At 44.0% G+C, this 18,823-nt stretch overlaps 1 protein-coding gene across 1 annotated transcript in view; it reads right to left on the bottom strand.

Moving 5' to 3' along the window:
• LOC116360069 (neuronal acetylcholine receptor subunit alpha-7) overlaps positions 1 to 18,823 on the bottom strand; it is a 60,268-nt gene that overhangs the window by 29,368 nt on the left and 12,077 nt on the right. Inside the window, exon 2 of the mRNA XM_031814580.1 lies at positions 8,357 to 8,496. Within this exon, the coding sequence (XP_031670440.1) occupies positions 8,357 to 8,496 (140 nt within the window). The remainder of the gene's footprint in view (positions 1 to 8,356; positions 8,497 to 18,823) is intronic.

Here is an 18,823-nt window from a genome sequence, read left to right as displayed (position 1 = left end):
CCACCTGGCCGTGCTGCTGTTCCAGTTTCAACTGACCTGAGCCCTAGGACCATGCCCCAGGACTACCTGACATGATGACTCCTTGCTGTCCCCAGTCTACCTGGCCATGCTGCTGCTCCAGTTTCAACTTCCACCTGACTGTGCTGCTGCTCTAGTTTCAACTGTTCTGCCTTATTATTATTCGACCATGCTGGTCATTTATGAACATTGAACGTCTTGGCCATGTTCTGTTATAATCTCCACCCGGCACAGCCAGAAGAGGACTGGCCACCCCACATAGCCTGGTTCCTCTCTAGGTTTCTTCCTAGGTATTGGCCTTTCTAGGGAGTTTTTCCTAGCCACCGTGCTTCTCCACCTGCATTGCTTGCTGTTTGGGGTTTTAGGCTGGGTTTCTGTACAGCACTTTGAGATATCAGCTGATGTACGAAGGGCTATATAAATAAATTTGATTTGATTTGATTTGATAAGCATACAATGTTTATTTATTCCCAGCCTCCTGAATGATACACATCAGTAGTGAGAATGTCTCGGAGCTACTGAACTGTCTAACAAGTTGTTTTGGACATGGTAGAGGAGGGAGACAGATAAAACTCTTTCCCTTCAGCTAAGGATCAAGTATATCAGTGGATATGAATCTGTCTTAATGACAGATAGTGGTGCCTGTTGATGACAAAGCTACACTAGAGACAAGGAGCTCATTCGTAAGCAGAGCACACACACTAATTACACACTGCATGTAAATACTTAGGAGGAATGTTAATGACAGAACTCTGCCAGCGGTGGTCATCCCACCTCTATATCTCTTAATGAGAGAGACCTTCAGAGATACACTAGATACGCAATCTAAAGCTATAGATGCTCATCGTAGGCAGTGTCTAGTGATACTGGCAAAACCCCTAACTTCCACTCACTTAGACTCCCCTGGACATCAACGTAAGACTAAGTGAAGTTAGGATTCACCCCGCTGTGTCACAAAGCAGGCTGTCATCTGAACCCCTGTCTGTCACAAAGCAGGCTGTCATCTGAACCCCTGTCTGTCTGTGTCACATAGCAGGCTGTCATCTGAAAACCCTGTCTGTCTGTGTCACAAAGCAGGCTGTCATCTGAAACCCTGTCTGTCTGTGTCACAAAGCAGGCTGTCATCTGAAACCCTGTCTGTCTGTGTCACAAAGCAGGCTGTCATCTGAAACCCTGTCTGTCTGTGTCACATAGCAGGCTGTCATCTAAAACCCTGTCTGTGTCACATAGCAGGCTGTCATCTGAAACCCTGTCTGTGTCACAAAGCAGGCTGTCATCTGAACCCCTGTCTGTGTCACATAGCAGGCTGTCATCTGAAACCCTGTCTGTCTGTGTCACAAAGCAGGCTGTCATCTGAAACCCTGTCTGTCTGTGTCACAAAGCAGGCTGTCATCTGAAACCCTGTCTGTCTGTGTCACAAAGCAGGCTGTCATCCGAAACCCTGTCTGTGTCACATAGCAGGCTGTCATCTGAAACCCTGTCTGTGTCACATAGCAGGCTGTTATCTGAAACCCTGTCTGTGTCACATAGCAGGCTGTTATCTGAAACCCTGTCTGTGTCACATAGCAGGCTGTTATCTGAAACCCTGTCTGTGTTGAAGAGTCTCTGAGATGCAGGTCTACAGTACTAACAGTAGAGTGAAGCTAGCAGGGTGGTCCTGACATGACAGTCTACTCTCTCATTCTCTCTCTCTCTCTCTCTCTCTCTCTCTCTCTCTCTCTCTCTCTCTCTCTTCTTCTGTCCTGTCCAGACTCTAGTGTTATTTAATCTCTCTACTCATCTCTCCTCTCTCTCTCTCTCTCTCTCTCTCTCTACTCATCTCTCTCTCTCTCTCTCTCTCTCTCTCTCTCTCTCTCTGTCTGTCTGTCTGTCTGTCTGTCTGTCTGTCTGTCTGTCTGTCTGTCTGTCTGTCTGTCTGTCTGTCTGTCTCTCTGTCTGTCTGTCTCTCTCTCTGTCTGTCTCTGTCTCTCTCTCTGTCTGTCTCTGTCTCTCTCTCTGTCTGTCTCTGTCTCTCTCTCTGTCTGTCTCCTCTATCTCTCCTCTCCCCCAGCTGTGCAGTAGCGTACCATGTAAGTCCATTCTCAACAACCAGGCTCGTAAACACAAAGTCCTTTCTCTGCTACAACAGTTATCTTGGTTTTATTATTAATGTATTTACCCCTACGTTACACCTTACCACTTTGTTTTGGTTGAGAAGAAACCCAATGGGATCGCTCTAACCTCCCCATCAGAGTGCTCTGATTGGATCAGGGTAGTGATTGACAGCACATACTATCCAATTAATGAGTGTAGGAAATTAAAACTGTGGAAGCGTAATCCAATCACCGTTCACCTCACAAGCAACGACTTGATGAAAATACTACAATTGAATACCTCACAAATAGCATATTTAATCTGGGAAACTCCAGGAACTGCACCTCCCATTACCTCAGTTGGGAATACCAGGGAAAATATATGACTCTATATCCTGCCTGTGGTTTATTGAATAATACACAGATAATGAAAATGGAAGCTGCAAAAAATGCAATCTAAAATGCAATCTATCCTTGTCACCTCAACAGCATGCTGAAAACACACCGACTTAATACTTTACAAAATGGCACCCTATTCCCTATATAGTGCACTACTTTGGACCAGGGCCCATAGGGCACTTTCGGGAATAGGGTGTCAATTAGAACACAGAATCAGGCTGTAATACCTCACATACAGCGAATGTCATCAGGGAAACCCAGGATTAGCAGTCCCATCCCTCTGTCTCTCTGTCCTCCCTCTGTCTCCCTGTCCTCCCTCTGTCTCTCTGTCCTCCCTCTGTCTCTCTGTCCTCCCTCTGTCTCTCTGTCCTCCCTCTCTCTCCCTAAATTAACAGATTGGTCTTAAGGACTGTTTTTTTCCCTAGAATGTGTGACTGTGTGTATGTGTGTGTGACTGTGTGTATGTGTGTGTGACCCAGAAAGGGTTTAGGGACAGAGGGCAATGGGTTGCTCTCTCTCTCTGTGTGTGTGTGTGTGTGTGTGTGTGTGTGTGTGTGTGTGTGTGTGTGTGTGTGTGTGTGTGTGTGTGTGTGTGTGTGTCAGACGGTGAGTGTTGTGACCTGTCCCACTTCCTCTCCTTCCTCCAGATGGAGCCATGGTCACGGTGAGCCACGCTCCTACATTATTCACTAACACGCACACACACACACACCTTACCATCACCATCAACAACAAAAGGCCAAATCAGCCCCACTCCTAACTTCTCTACTGGTCATCTATAATGGAGTGTAGAAATACACTAGTATGATTAGAAAGTAGTGACGCAGCTTCAGTGAGGCCTCCACCAAGCTTTCAGAGTTTGCACTTTTGGGACGATTTCATTGCACCAGGCAAGCTCAATAAACTCATTCGGGCTCTCTCTCACGCACACGCTTACACACACACACACACACACACACACACACACACACACACACACACACACACACAAGTTTAGCGGTGTAGTGGAGCAGCAGCTGGCTCGGAGGCGCAGCCTGTGAACTGATTGAGAGGAAGCCACGCGTTCACAGTTTCACAGCTTCCCAGCCAAACAGCCTACGAGCCCTCGCCATCTGGGGCCAGGCTGGGGCCGAGCGGAGCCGAGGACGAGCGGCCATGTTTTTATCTATGCAGTTTGGAGTGAGAGAGCTCACACAACATATTCAATATCATTAACAGAGTCTGAGGTTTCACTAATCTCCTGTTGAAATATAACCACATTGGAGGTTGTAAAACATCCACTGTTTCCAATCCACTGTCGATAACATTGAAATGAACATTTCACCCTGGGAATTCTGGGAATATTATGAAATATTCTGAGAATGTAATGTAGGTTACAGATATAATAGGGTAATACTGTAGGTTACAGATATAGTAGGGTAATACTGTAGGTTACAGATATAGTAGGGTAATACTGTAGGTTACAGATATACTAGGGCAATACTGTAGGTTACAGATATGGTAGGTCAATACTGTAGGTTACAGATATGGTAGGTCAATACTGTAGGTTACAGATATGGTAGGTCAATACTGTAGGTTACAGATATGGTAGGTCAATACTGTAGGTTACAGATATGGTTGGTCAATACTGTAGGTTACAGATATGGTAGGTCAATACTGTAGGTTACAAATATGGTAGGTCAATACTGTAGGTTACAGCTATGGTAGGTCACAGATATGGTAGGTCAATAATGTAGGTTACAGATATGGTAGGTTACAGATATGGTAGGTCACAGATATGGTAGGTCAATACTGTAGGTTACAGATATGGTTAGGTCAATACTGTAGGTTACAGATATGGTTAGGTCAATACTGTAGGTTACAGATATGGTTAGGTCAATACTGTAGGTTACAGATATGGTAGGTCAATACTGTAGGTTACAGATATGGTAGGTCAATACTGTAGGTTACAGATATGGTAGGTCAATACTGTAGGTTACAGATATGGTAGGTCAATACTGTAGGTTACAGATATGGTAGGTCAATACTGTAGGTTACGGATATGGTAGATCAATACTGTAGGTTACAGATATGGTAGGTTACAGATATGGTAGGTTGATAATGTAGGTTACAGATATGGTAAGTTACAGATATGGTAGGTCAATACTGTAGGTTACAGATATGGTAGGTCAATACTGTAGGTTACAGATATGGTAGGTTACAGATATGGTAGGTTGATAATGTAGGTTACAGATATGGTAGGTTACAGATATGGTAGGTCAATACTGTAGGTTACAGATATGGTAGGTCAATACTGTAGGTTACAGATATGGTAGGTCAATACTGTAGGTTACAGATATGGTAGGTCAATACTGTAGGTTACAAATATGGTAGGTCAATACTGTAGGTTACAGATATGGTAGGTCAATACTGTAGGTTACAGATATGGTAGGTCAATACTGTAGGTTACAGATATGGTAGGTTACAGATATGGTAGGTTGATAATGTAGGTTACAGATATGGTAGGTTACAGATATGGTAGGTCAATACTGTATGTTCCAGATATGGTAGGTCAATACTGTAGGTTACAGATATGGTAGGTTACAGATATGGTAGGTCAATAGGTTCCAGATATGGTAGGTTACAGATATGGTAGGTCAATACTGTATGTTCCAGATATGGTAGGTCACAGATATGGTGGGTCAATACTGTAGGTCACAGATATGGTAGGTTACAGATATGGTAGGTCAATACTGTAGGTTACAGATATGGTAGGTCAATACTGTAGGTCACAGATATGGTAGGTCAATACTGTAGGTTACAGATATGGTAGGTCAATACTGTAGGTCACAGATATGGTAGGTCAATACTGTAGGTCACAGATATGGTAGGTCAATACTGTAGGTTACAGATATGGTAGGTCACAGATATGGTAGGTCAATACTGTAGGTTACAGATATGGTAGGTCAATACTGTAGGTCACAGATATGGTAGGTTACAGATATGGTAGGCCAATACTGTAGGTTACAGATACTGTAGGTTACAGATATGGTAGGTTACAGATATGGTAGGTCGATAATGTAGGTCATAGATATGGTAGGTCGATAATGTAGGTTACAGATATGGTAGGTCAATTGGTTAGACAGTCAGGAAAGATGGAGGAACTTACAGTGTGTGTGTGTGTGTGTGTGTGTGTGTGTGTGTGTGTGTGTGTGTGTGTGTGTGTGTGTGTGTGTGTGTGTGTGTGTGTGTGTGTGTGTGTGTGTGTAAGACACACAAAGACAGCTGCTCTGACTGATGATCCTCCAGGAAACGTTGTTGTTGTTGTAACAGCCAACTGGAAAGACAGAGAGATGGAGAACGATTGAGAGGGTGAGAGAGAGGGAGGAGAGAGAGGGAGATGGAGAAAGATTGAGGGGGTGAGAGAGAGGGAGGAGAGAGAGGGAGGAGAGAGAGGGAGATGGAGAAAGATTGAGGGGGTGAGAGAGAGGGAGGAGAGAGAGAAAGATTGAGGAGGGGGGAGAGAGAGAGAGAGAGAACGAGAGAGAGAGAACAAGAATGAGAGAGAGAGAACGAGAGAGAACGAGAACGAGAGAGAACGAGAGAAAGAACGAGAGAGAGAGACAACGAGAGAACGAGAGAGAGAGAGAAAACGAGAGAGAGAGAACGAGAACGAGAGAGAGAACGAGAGAAAGAACAAGAGAGAGAGACTACGAGAGAAGGAGAGAGAGAACGAGAGAGAGAGAAGGAGAGAGAGACAGAGGGGATACAGTAAGAGAAGGAGAGAGAGAAGGAGAGAGAGGAGAAAGGGAACGAGAGAGGAGAGAGAGGGAGAACGAGAGAGAGAGAGAACGAGAGAGAGAGAGAGGGAGAACGAGAGAGAGAGAGAGGGAGAACGAGAGAGAGAGAGAGAGAGAGAGAGAGAGAGAGAGAGAGAGGGGGGGGGGTGAACGAGAGAGTGAGGGAGAACGAGAGAGAGAGAGAGGGGGGGGGAAGAACGAGAGAGTGAGGGAGAACGAGAGAGAGAGAGAGAGAGAGAGAGAGAGAGAGAGAGAGAGACGAGAGAGAGAGAGAGAGAGAGAGAGAGAGTAGAGAGAGAGAGAGAAGGAGAGAGAGAGAGAGAGAGAGGAGAGAGAAGAGAGAGAGAGAGGAGAGAGAGAGGAGAGACGAGAGAGAAACGAGAGAGGAGAGAGAGAGAGAGAGAGAGAGAGAGTGGAGAAGGAGAGAGTAGAGAGGAGAGAACGAGAGAGAGACCGGCTCAGTGAGCACAGCCTATTGCCATTGAGAAGGGTAGACACAGGAAACCTGGCTCCCTGTAGAGGAAAGGCTGTGCAACCACAGCACAACAGCAGAACCTGAGACAGAGCTGCATTTCCTGACAAAATGTCAAAAATATAAAACAATTAGAGAGTGTCATTGTCCCAACTTTGAAACCCTTATTGAAGGTTTCAAAGACCTCTCTGATGAGAGTAGGCTACCCGTTCCTGTTGGGGGAGGACGCAGAGAGCCTGTGGGGTTGACAGCGCACTACATTGCTGCCTGCCTAAGGTGAGGGACAGTGTCTGCACAGACCAATCACCTGCACATGTCCTCTACTGTATGCTTATTGTTATTGTTGAATGTAGGGTTATTTTAACCCTGTTTACTGTTGTTACTGTAGTCCCGTTGACCATTTTGATTCTTATTCTTATCTTACACAATTATTTTCATATTGTAACTATCCAAAGTATTACATTGTTACGTCATGACCATAAAGCAAATTGAATTGGAATTATATTAAGAGAGAGAGAGAGAGAGAGAGAGAGAGAGAAAGTGAAGAGAATTGAGAAGAATGCAGAGCGAGCTGAAAAAGGTGAGAGGTTTAGAGAGAGAAAATATGTGAGGGGGAGGGGAGCAACACATCACCCTCCAAGATTGAATTTTCGTGTTGGGAGTCAAGCCCTCTGGAGTGGCAAAATGAAAACAAGGATACAAGGGGATGGAGAGAGGGAGACAGAGAGACAGGGAGAGAGAGAGACAGGGAGAGAGAAGGAGAGAGAGGCAGAGGGGATACAGTGAGAGGAGAGAGAGGAGAGAGAAGGAGAGAGAGAGAGACAGGGAGAGAGAAGGAGAGAGAGGCGGAGGGGATACAGTGAGAGGAGAGAGAGGAGAGAGAAGGAGAGAGAGACAGGGAGAGAGAAGGAGAGAGAGGCGGAGGGGATACAGTGAGAGGAGAGAGAGGAGAGAGAAGGAGAGAGAGAGACAGGGAGAGAGAAGGAGAGAGAGGTGGAGGGGATACAGTGAGAGGAGAGAGAGGAGAGAGAAGGAGAGAGAGAGACAGAGGGGATACAGTGAGAGAAGGAGAGAGAGAAGGAGAGAGAGGAGAGAGAAGGAGAGAGAGAGAGGACAGAGGGGATACAGTGAGAGAAGGAGAGAGAGAAGGAGAGAGAGGAGAGAGAAGGAGAGAGAGAGAAGGAGAGAGAAGGAGAGAGAGAGAGAGAGAGAGAGGGGATACAGTGAAGGCTGTGGGTAGATGAATAATATCAGGGAGTATAATATACAGCTATGGATAAGCATGGGCCTGCATCAGAAGATACTGCAGAATAACATTAGGGAAGGAGGGGCCTGCATCAGAAGATACTGCAGAATAACATTAGGGAAGGAGGGGTCAGCATCAGAAGATACTGCAGAATAACATTAGGGAAGGAGGGGTCAGCATCAGAAGATACTGCAGAATAACATTAGGGAAGCATGGGTCTGCATCCATATTTACCTCAACTCACTGACCCATCCAAAAAACAGACTGAAACAGTGTGAGGCCCAGTTCTACCAGTATACAGAGAGACTCACCACGTCTATGATCTGTCACAGTGTGAAGCCCAGTTCTACCAGTATACAGAGAGACTCACCACGTCTATGATCTGTAACAGTGTGAAGCCCAGTTCCACCAGTATAGGAGCTGAGTCGTTGAACACTGGTCTCTCCAGACGGTTATAATTAATCAACAGATCCTTGTACAGCTTGCGCTGGTACTGACCACCAACACAACCTGATGGACAAAGAGATGGAGAGAGAGAGAGAGTGTGAGAGAGGAAGAGAGAGAGAGTGTGAGAGAGGAAGAGAGAGATGGAGAGAGGAAGAGAGAGATGGAGAGAGGAAGAGAGAGATGGAGGGAGAGAGAGGAGAGAGAGGATGGAGAGAGGAAGAGAGAGAACGATTAACAGAAACCATTAAGGATTAAAACAATCACATATAACACCTTGTTGACCACACAGAGAGGAGAGGAGGGAGGTAGAGAGAGAGAGAGAGAGAGAGAGGAGAGGAGGGAGGTAGAGAGAGGTAGAGAGAGGGAGAGAGGAGAGAGGGTAGAGAGAGGGAGAGAGGAGAGAGGTAGAGAGAGAGGAGAGAGAGGTAGAGACAGAGAGAGAGAGAGAGAGAGAGAGGGAAGTAGAGAGAGAGAGAGAGAGAGAGAGAGAGAGAGAGAGAGGAGAGGAGGGAGGTAGAGAGAGGTAGAGCGAGGGAGAGAGGAGAGAGAGGTAGAGAGAGAGGAGAGAGAGGTAGAGACAGAGAGAGAGAGAGCGAGAGGGAAGTAGAGAGAGAGAGAGAGAGAGAGGGAAGTAGAGAGAGAGAGAAGAGAGAGGGAAGTAGAGAGAGGGAGAGGAGAGAGGAGAGAAGAAGAGAGAGGAGAGAGAGAGAGGGAAGTAGAGAGATGAGAGAGAGAGGGAAGTAGAGAGAGAGAGAGAGAGAGGGAAGTAGAGAGAGAGAGAGAGAGAGAGGGAAGTAGAGAGAGAGAGAGAGAGAAGAGGAAGTAGAGAGAGAGAGAGAGGAGAGAGAGGAGAGAGAGAGAGAGAGAGAGAGAGGAGGAGAGGAGAGAGAGGTAGAGACAGAGGAGAGAGAGAGAGAGGGAAGTAGAGAGAGACGAGAGAGAGAGAGAGAGAGAGAGAGAGAGAGAGAGGAGGAGAGGAGAGAGAGAGAGAGGAGAGAGAGAGGGAGGAGAGGAGAGAGAGAGAGAGAGAGAGGAGAGAAGTAGAGAGAGAGAGAGAGAGAGGAGAGAGAGAGAGAGAGAGAGAGAGAGAGAGAGAGAGGAGGAGAGGAGAGAGAGAGAGAGAGAGGGAGAGGAGAGAGAGAGAGAGAGAGAGAGAGAGAAGTAGAGAGAGAGAGAGAGAGAGAGAGAGAGGAGAGAGAGAGAGAGAGAGAGAGACAGAGAGAGAGAGAGAGAGAGGAGGAGAGGAGAGAGGTTATAAAGAATGAAAAGGGGAGTTGTGAGAACAAGAGCAGTAATTGACAGTATGTTCACACCAAGACCAACCGTTTGCATGATATAACAGCAGTCTCAATGTATCTCAGCAGCAATCCATATGGTTAATCTCAGCAGCAATCCATATGGTTATTCTCAGCAGCAATCCATATGGTTATTCTCAGCAGCAATCCATATGGTTATTCTCAGCAGCAATCCATATGGTTATTCTCAGCAGCAATCCATATGGTTATTCTCAGCAGCAATCCATATGGTTATTCTCAACAGCAATCCATATGGTTAATCTCAGCAGCAATCCATATGGTTATTCTCAGCAGCAATCCATATGGTTATTCTCAACAGCAATCCATATGGTTAATCTCAGCAGCAATCCATATGGTTATTCTCAGCAGCAATCCATATGGTTAATCTCAGCAGCAATCCATATGGTTAATCTCAGCAGCAATCCATATGGTTAATCTCAGCAGCAATCCATATGGTTAATCTCAGCAGCAATCCATATGGTTATTCTCAGCAGCAATCCATATGGTTAATCTCAGCAGCAATCCATATGGTTAATCTCAGCAGCAATCCATATGGTTAATCTCAGCAGCAATCCATATGGTTAATCTCAGCAGCAATCCATATGGTTAATCTCAGCAGCAATCCATATGGTTAATCTCAGCAGCAATCCATATGGTTAATCTCAGCAGCAATCCATATGGTTAATCTCAGCAGCAATCCATATGGTTAATCTCAGCAGCAATCCATATGGTTAATCTCAGCAGCAATCCATATGGTTAATCTCAGCAGCAATCCATATGGTTAATCTCAGCAGCAATCCATATGGTTAATCTCAGCAGCAATCCATATGGTTAATCTCAGCAGCAATCCATATGGTTATTCTTCTCAGCAGCAATCCATATGGTTAATCTCAGCAGCAATCCATATGGTTAATCTCAGCAGCAATCCATATGTTAATCCTCAGCAGCAATCCATATGGTTATTCTCAGCAGCAATCCATATGGTTAATCTCAGCAGCAATCCATATGGTTATTCTCAGCAGCAATCCATATGGTTAATCTCAGCAGCAATCCATATGGTTAATCTCAGCAGCAATCCATATGGTTATTCTCAGCAGCAATCCATATGGTTATTCTCAGCAGCAATCCATATGGTTAATCTCAGCAGCAATCCATATGGTTATTCTCAGCAGCAATCCATATGGTTAATCTCAGCAGCAATCCATATGGTTATTCTCAGCAGCAATCCATATGGTTATTCTCAGCAGCAATCCATATGGTTAATCTCAGCAGCAATCCATATGGTTAATCTCAGCAGCAATCCATATGGTTATTCTCAGCAGCAATCCATATGGTTATTCTCAGCAGCAATCCATATGGTTATTCTCAGCAGCAATCCATATGGTTATTCTCAGCAGCAATCCATATGGTTATTCTCAGCAGCAATCCATATGGTTAATCTCAGCAGCAATCCATATGGTTAATCTCAGCAGCAATCCATATGGTTAATCTCAGCAGCAATCCATATGGTTATTCTCAGCAGCAATCCATATGGTTAATCTCAGCAGCAATCCATATGGTTAATCTCAGCAGCAATCCATATGGTTATTCTCAGCAGCAATCCATATGGTTATTCTCAGCAGCAATCCATATGGTTATTCTCAGCAGCAATCCATATGGTTAATCTCAGCAGCAATCCATATGGTTATTCTCAGCAGCAATCCATATGGTTATTCTCAGCAGCAATCCATATGGTTAATCTCAGCAGCAATCCATATGGTTAATCTCAGCAGCAATCCATATGGTTATTCTCAGCAGCAATCCATATGGTTAATCTCAACAGCAATCCATATGGTTATTCTCAGCAGCAATCCATATGGTTATTCTCAGCAGCAATCCATATGGTTATTCTCAGCAGCAATCCATATGGTTAATCTCAGCAGCAATCCATATGGTTAATCTCAGCAGCAATCCATATGGTTATTCTCAGCAGCAATCCATATGGTTAATCTCAGCAGCAATCCATATGGTTATTCTCAGCAGCAATCCATATGGTTAATCTCAACAGCAATCCATATGGTTAATCTCAACAGCAATCCATATGGTTATTCTCAGCAGCAATCCATATGGTTATTCTCAGCAGCAATCCATATGGTTATTCTCAACAGCAATCCATATGGTTAATCTCAACAGCAATCCATATGGTTATTCTCAGCAGCAATCCATATGGTTAATCTCAACAGCAATCCATATGGTTAATCTCAGCAGCAATCCATATGGTTATTCTCAACAGCAATCCATATGGTTTAATCTCAACAGCAATCCATATGGTTATTCTCAGCAGCAATCCATATGGTTAATCTCAACAGCAATCCATATGGTTAATCTCAGCAGCAATCCATATGGTTATTCTCAGCAGCAATCCATATGGTTAATCTCAACAGCAATCCATATGGTTAATCTCAGCAGCAATCCATATGGTTATTCTCAACAGCAATCCATATGGTTAATCTCAACAGCAATCCATATGGTTAATCTCAGCAGCAATCCATATGGTTATTCTCAGCAGCAATCCATATGGTTAATCTCAGCAGCAATCCATATGGTTAATCTCAACAGCAATCCATATGGTTAATCTCAGCAGCAATCCATATGGTTATTCTCAGCAGCAATCCATATGGTTAATCTCAGCAGCAATCCATATGGTTATTCTCAACAGCAATCCATATGGTTAATCTCAGCAGCAATCCATATGGTTATTCTCAGCAGCAATCCATATGGTTAATCTCAGCAGCAATCCATATGGTTAATCTCAACAGCAATCCATATGGTTAATCTCAGCAGCAATCCATATGGTTATTCTCAGCAGCAATCCATATGGTTAATCTCAGCAGCAATCCATATGGTTATTCTCAACAGCAATCCATATGGTTAATCTCAACAGCAATCCATATGGTTATTCTCAACAGCAATCCATATGGTTAATCTCAGCAGCAATCCATATGGTTAATCTCAGCAGCAATCCATATGGTTAATCTCAGCAGCAATCCATATGGTTAATCTCAGCAGCAATCCATATGGTTATTCTCAGCAGCCATCCATATGGTTATTCTCAACAGCAATCCATATGGTTATTCTCAGCAGCAATCCATATGGTTATTCTCAGCAGCCATCCATATGGTTATTCTCAACAGCAATCCATATGGTTATTCTCAACAGCAATCCATATGGTTATTCTCAGCAGCAATCCATATGGTTAATCTCAGCAGCAATCCATATGGTTAATCTCAGCAGCAATCCATATGGTTATTCTCAGCAGCAATCCATATGGTATTCTCAGCAGCAATCCATATGGTTAATCTCAGCAGCAATCCATATGGTTATTCTCAGCAGCAATCCATATGGTTAATCTCAACAGCAATCCATATGGTTAATCTCAGCAGCAATCCATATGGTTAATCTCAGCAGCAATCCATATGGTTAATCTCAGCAGCAATCCATATGGTTATTCTCAGCAGCAATCCATATGGTTAATCTCAGCAGCAATCCATATGGTTAATCTCAGCAGCAATCCATATGGTTAATCTCAGCAGCAATCCATATGGTTAATCTCAGCAGCAATCCATATGGTTAATCTCAGCAGCAATCCATATTGTTAATCTCAACAGCAATCCATATGGTATTCTCAACAGCAATCCATATGGTTAATCTCAACAGCAATCCATATGGTTATTCTCAACAGCAATCCATATGGTTAATCTCAACAGCAATCCATATGGTTAATCTCAACAGCAATCCATATGGTTAATCTCAACAGCAATCCATATGGTTATTCTCAGCAGCAATCCATATGGTTAATCTCAACAGCAATCCATATGGTTATTCTCAACAGCAATCCATATGGTTAATCTCAACAGCAATCCATATGGTTATTCTCAACAGCAATCCATATGGTTAATCTCAACAGCAATCCATATGGTTATTCTCAGCAGCAATCCATATGGTTAATCTCAACAGCAATCCATATGGTTATTCTCAGCAGCAATCCATATGGTTAATCTCAGCAGCAATCCATATGGTTAATCTCAGCAGCAATCCATATGGTTAATCTCAGCAGCAATCCATATGGTTAATCTCAGCAGCAATCCATATTGTTAATCTCAGCAGCAATCCATATGGTTAATCTCAGCAGCAATCCATATGGTTAATCTCAGCAGCAATCCATATGGTTAATCTCAGCAGCAATCCATATGGTTAATCTCAGCAGCAATCCATATTGTTAATCTCAACAGCAATCCATATGGTTATTCTCAGCAGCAATCCATATGGTTAATCTCAACAGCAATCCATATGGTTATTCTCAACAGCAATCCATCTTGTTAATCTCAACAGCAATCCATATGGTTAATCTCAACAGCAATCCATCTTGTTAATCTCAACAGCAATCCATATGGTTAATCTCAACAGCAATCCATATGGTTAATCTCAACAGCAATCCATCTTGTTATTCTCAACAGCAATCCATATGGTTAATCTCAGCAGCAATCCATATGGTTATTCTCAACAGCAATCCATATGGTTAATCTCAACAGCAATCCATCTTGTTATTCTCAACAGCAATCCATATGGTTAATCTCAGCAGCAATCCATATGGTTAATCTCAGCAGCAATCCATATGGTTAATCTCAGCAGCAATCCATATGGTTAATCTCAGCAGCAATCCATATGGTTAATCTCAACAGCAATCCATATGGTTAATCTCAGCAGCAATCCATATGGTTAATCTCAGCAGCAATCCATATGGTTAATCTCAGCAGCAATCCATATGGTTAATCTCAGCAGCAATCCATATGGTTAATCTCAACAGCAATCCATATGGTTAATCTCAGCAGCAATCCATATGGTTAATCTCAGCAGCAATCCATATGGTTAATCTCAACAGCAATCCATATGGTTAATCTCAACAGCAATCCATATGGTTAATCTCAGCAGCAATCCATATGGTTAATCTCAGCAGCAATCCATATGGTTAATCTCAGCAGCAATCCATATGGTTAATCTCAGCAGCAATCCATATGGTTAATCTCAGCAGCAATCCATATGGTTAATCTCAGCAGCAATCCATATGGTTAATCTCAGCAGCAATCCATATGGTTAATCTCAACAGCAACACCCAGAGGATAGACTTTGATTATAATAACATTACACACCCACACCCCATTATAAACTGTTGTAAATTAACACTGGGATCTGCAATGATGTTTTACATGGAGGATTGGTGTTACTCATGATGTATTCACTGTGGATTCAGGAAGTGGTTTACACACAATATTATGTCTGCCTGCCTGCCCGCCTGCCTGTCTGTATTTCTGTCTCTCTCTCTGTCTCTCTGCCTGCCTGCCTGCCTGCCTGTCTCTCTGTCTATCTGCCTGTCTCTCTGTCTGTATTTCTGTCTCTCTGCCTGTCTGTCTTGCTCATTTTCTCCCTTTGTCTCCCTGTGTCTCTCTCTTTCTCTGTGACCATCTCTCACAATATCCCTCTTTTCCTCCGTCTCTCTCGGTTAAACACTTCAACGACAATAACATATGTGGTCCCACTGGAGAAATCATCATCATCATCACCATCATCATCACCACCATCATCATAATTTACTACAACTACAAAGCTATGTTTCTGGTTGGTCGGCCAACTGACGGACAACTCCATTTCCTCAGCTACTTCCTCTTGGTTCCTCTGACATCACTGGAGTCAGACTGACAAGTGAAGTGATGCTCTGATGAGGCTAAAGAGACACATCAATAGAGAGTAGAGATGTCAGCCAATCAGTGACTCTGACATGATGTCGGGGTAGTAAAGCTCCATGTCAGTCAATCTGTGACTCTGACATGATGTCGGGATAGTAGAGCTGTCAGCCAATCAGTGACTCTGACATGATGTCGGGATAGTAGAGCTCCATGTCAGTCCATCAGTGACTGACATGATGTCGGGATAGTAGAGCTCTGTGTCAGCCAATCAGTGACTCTGACATGATGTCGGGATAGAAGAGCTCCATGTCAGCCAATCAGTGACTCTGACATGATGTCGGGATTTTAGAGCTGTCAGTCAATCAGTGACTCTGACATGATGTCGGGATAGTAGAGCTCCATGTCAGCCAATCAGTGACTTTGACATGATGTCGGGATAGTAGAGCTCCATGTCAGCCAATCAGTGACTCTGACATGATGTCGGGATAGTAGAGCTCCATGTCAGCCAATCAGTGACTCTGACATGATGTCGGGATAGTAGAGCTCCATGTCAGCCAGTCAGTGACTCTGACATGATGTCGGGATAGTAGAGCTCCATGTCAGTCAATCAGTGACTCTGACATGATGTCGGGATAGTAGAGCTGTCAGCCAGTCAGTGACTCTGGCATGATGTCGGGATAGTAGAGCTCCATGTCAGCCAATCAGTGACTCTGACATGATGTCGGGATAGTAGAGCTCCATGTCAGCCAATCAGTGACTCTGACATGATGTCGGGATAGTAGAGCTCCATGTCAGCCAATCAGTGACTCTGACATGATGTCGGGATAGTAGAGCTCCATGTCAGCCAATCAGTGACTCTGACATGATGTCGGGATAGTAGAGCTCCATGTCAGCTAATCAGTGACTCTGACATGATGTCGGGATAGTAGAGCTGTCAGCCAGTCAGTGTCTCTGACATGATGTCGGGATAGTAGAGCTCTGTGTCAGCCAATCAGTGACTCTGACATGATGTCGCGATAGTAGAGCTCCATGTCAGCCAATCAGTGACTCTGACATGATGTCGGGATAGTAGAGCTGTCAGTCAATCAGTGACTCTGACATGATGTCGGGATAGTAGAGCTCCATGTCAGCCAATCAGTGACTCTGACATGATGTCGGGATAGTAGAGCTCCATGTCAGCCAATCAGTGACTCTGACATGATGTCGGGATAGTAGAGCTCCATGTCAGCCAATCAGTGACTCTGACATGATGTCGGGATAGTAGAGCTGTGAGCCAATCAGTGACTCTGACATGATGTCGGCACGACACGAAGATTAATCACACGCAGGCGCTTAAACATGCACAAAAACACACACACACACACACACACACACACACACGGAATATGATCTTCCATGCTCTGACATGGTTAATGACGGAGTAGGAACAAGGACAGGAAGCCACTCCTGACTATTGAGATGGAGACCAATGATGACAGTAATTTTCAGTCTGGTCATTTCAGAAAATCCTCCTTTCAGTTATTCAAACTAAAACTGTGTAACTCTTCATGACTGAAAAGGCCCTGGTCTTCATCGCTCAACGTCTCCCAAATGACTGTTGTCTAATCACACACACACACACACACACAGTCCAGCAATTACCAAGGAGGCTAACGAAGATGAGCACGTAATTAAATGGCTTAATGGCTAATTAGCGAACGAGACCAAAATAAACCAAACAAAGGCCTTCTGCTGAAGAGTCCCAAATAGTACCCACTTCCCTGTGAGAGAGTGAGTGTGTGAGTGTGTGACTGTGAGTGTGTGAGTGTGTGAGTGAGAGTGTGTGAGTGTGTGTGAGTGTGTGAGTGAGAGTGTGTGAGTGAGAGTGTGTGAGTGTGTGAGTGAGAGTGTGTGAGTGAGTGTGTGAGTGTGAGTGTCAGTGTGAGTGTGTATGTGTGTTTGAATGGAACGAGAGAGGAGAGAGAGAGAACAAAAGTTGGGTTAGTGAGTCAGTATATCAGAACAGCTTAAAAGAACAAACATTGTATATTGTCAGCTGAGATCCAAGATGGCTGTTCCAGGCACATTGAGATCCAAGATGGCCATTCCAGGCACAGTGAGATCCAAGATGGCCGTTCCAGACACAGTGAGATCCAAGATGGCCCTTCCAGGCACACTGAGATCCAAGATGGCCGTTCCAGGCACACTGAGATCCAAGATGGCCGTTCCAGGCACAGTGAGATCCAAGATGGCCGTTCCAGACACAGTGAGATCCAAAATGGCCGTTCCAGGCACAGTGAGATCCAAGATGGCCGTTCCAGGCACAGTGAGATCCAAGATGGCCATTCCAGGCACACTGAGATCCAAGATGGCCGTTCCAGACACAGTGAGATCCAAGATGGCCGTTCCAGACACAGTGAGATCCAAGATGGCCGTTCCAGGCACAGTGAGATCCAAGATGGCCGTTCCAGGCACAGTGAGATCCAAGATGGCCGTTCCAGGCACGTTTGTTATGGTTATTGTTTTGAGGAAATGAGCATCCAGCATTGTGATAAATAAACATTGTAGTACATACTCTGCTGTTCTATCATGCCTGCAATGATGTCCAAGGGAAAAAAACAGGGTTGATCGTTTGAAGTTGTTACGAGATGTAGCCAAGCCAACAGATGGCGTATCTGAGTGTGATACTATGTAGTACTAGTGAACCAAGTGAGGCGTTACTTACTATGAACTGAATGGAGCTGTATTCATGTTGCACAGTGATGACTTTCTAATCCACATTACCTTGGTCTTGTACAGAACAAACAGCACACAACAAAAGTAACATTATTGCTGTTGTGATGTCACAAACAGAAGTAACATTATTGCTGTTGTGATGTCACAAACAGAAGTCACATTATTACTGTTGTGATGTCACAAACAGAAGTAACATTATTACTGTGGTGATGTCACAAACAGAAGTAACATTATTACTGTTGTGATGTCACAAACAGAAGTAACATTATTACTGTTGTGATGTCACAAACGGACGTGGCAGTTTCCGCTCTATGGATTGCAGCTTTAAACATTTGTACCAGAACATAATTATGCAAATCTTTTTTTGCAAAGACAAAAAAAGAAGAAAAAGAAGTCTGTCTGTATGCTGTGTCTTGCTTGTCCTATGTTGCTCTGTCTGTATGCTGTGTCTTGCTTGTCCTATGTTGCTATGTCTTGCTTGTTCTATGTTGCTATTGTCTATATTGTAATTGTTTTTAATAACCTGCCCAGGGACTGCGGTTGAAAATTAGCCGGTTGGCTAAAACCGGCACTTTTACTGAAATGTTGATTAATGTGCACTGTCCCTGTAAAAATAAAAATAAACTCAACTCAACAATAAACATCATATCTTTGATG

Source organism: Oncorhynchus kisutch, unplaced genomic scaffold, assembly GCF_002021735.2.
Source record: "Oncorhynchus kisutch isolate 150728-3 unplaced genomic scaffold, Okis_V2 Okis07a-Okis12b_hom, whole genome shotgun sequence".
Classification (NCBI taxonomy): Eukaryota; Metazoa; Chordata; class Actinopteri; order Salmoniformes; family Salmonidae; genus Oncorhynchus; species Oncorhynchus kisutch.
The sequence above is the reverse complement of the archived record's forward strand: the minus strand, read 5'-3'. Positions and strand labels throughout refer to the sequence as shown.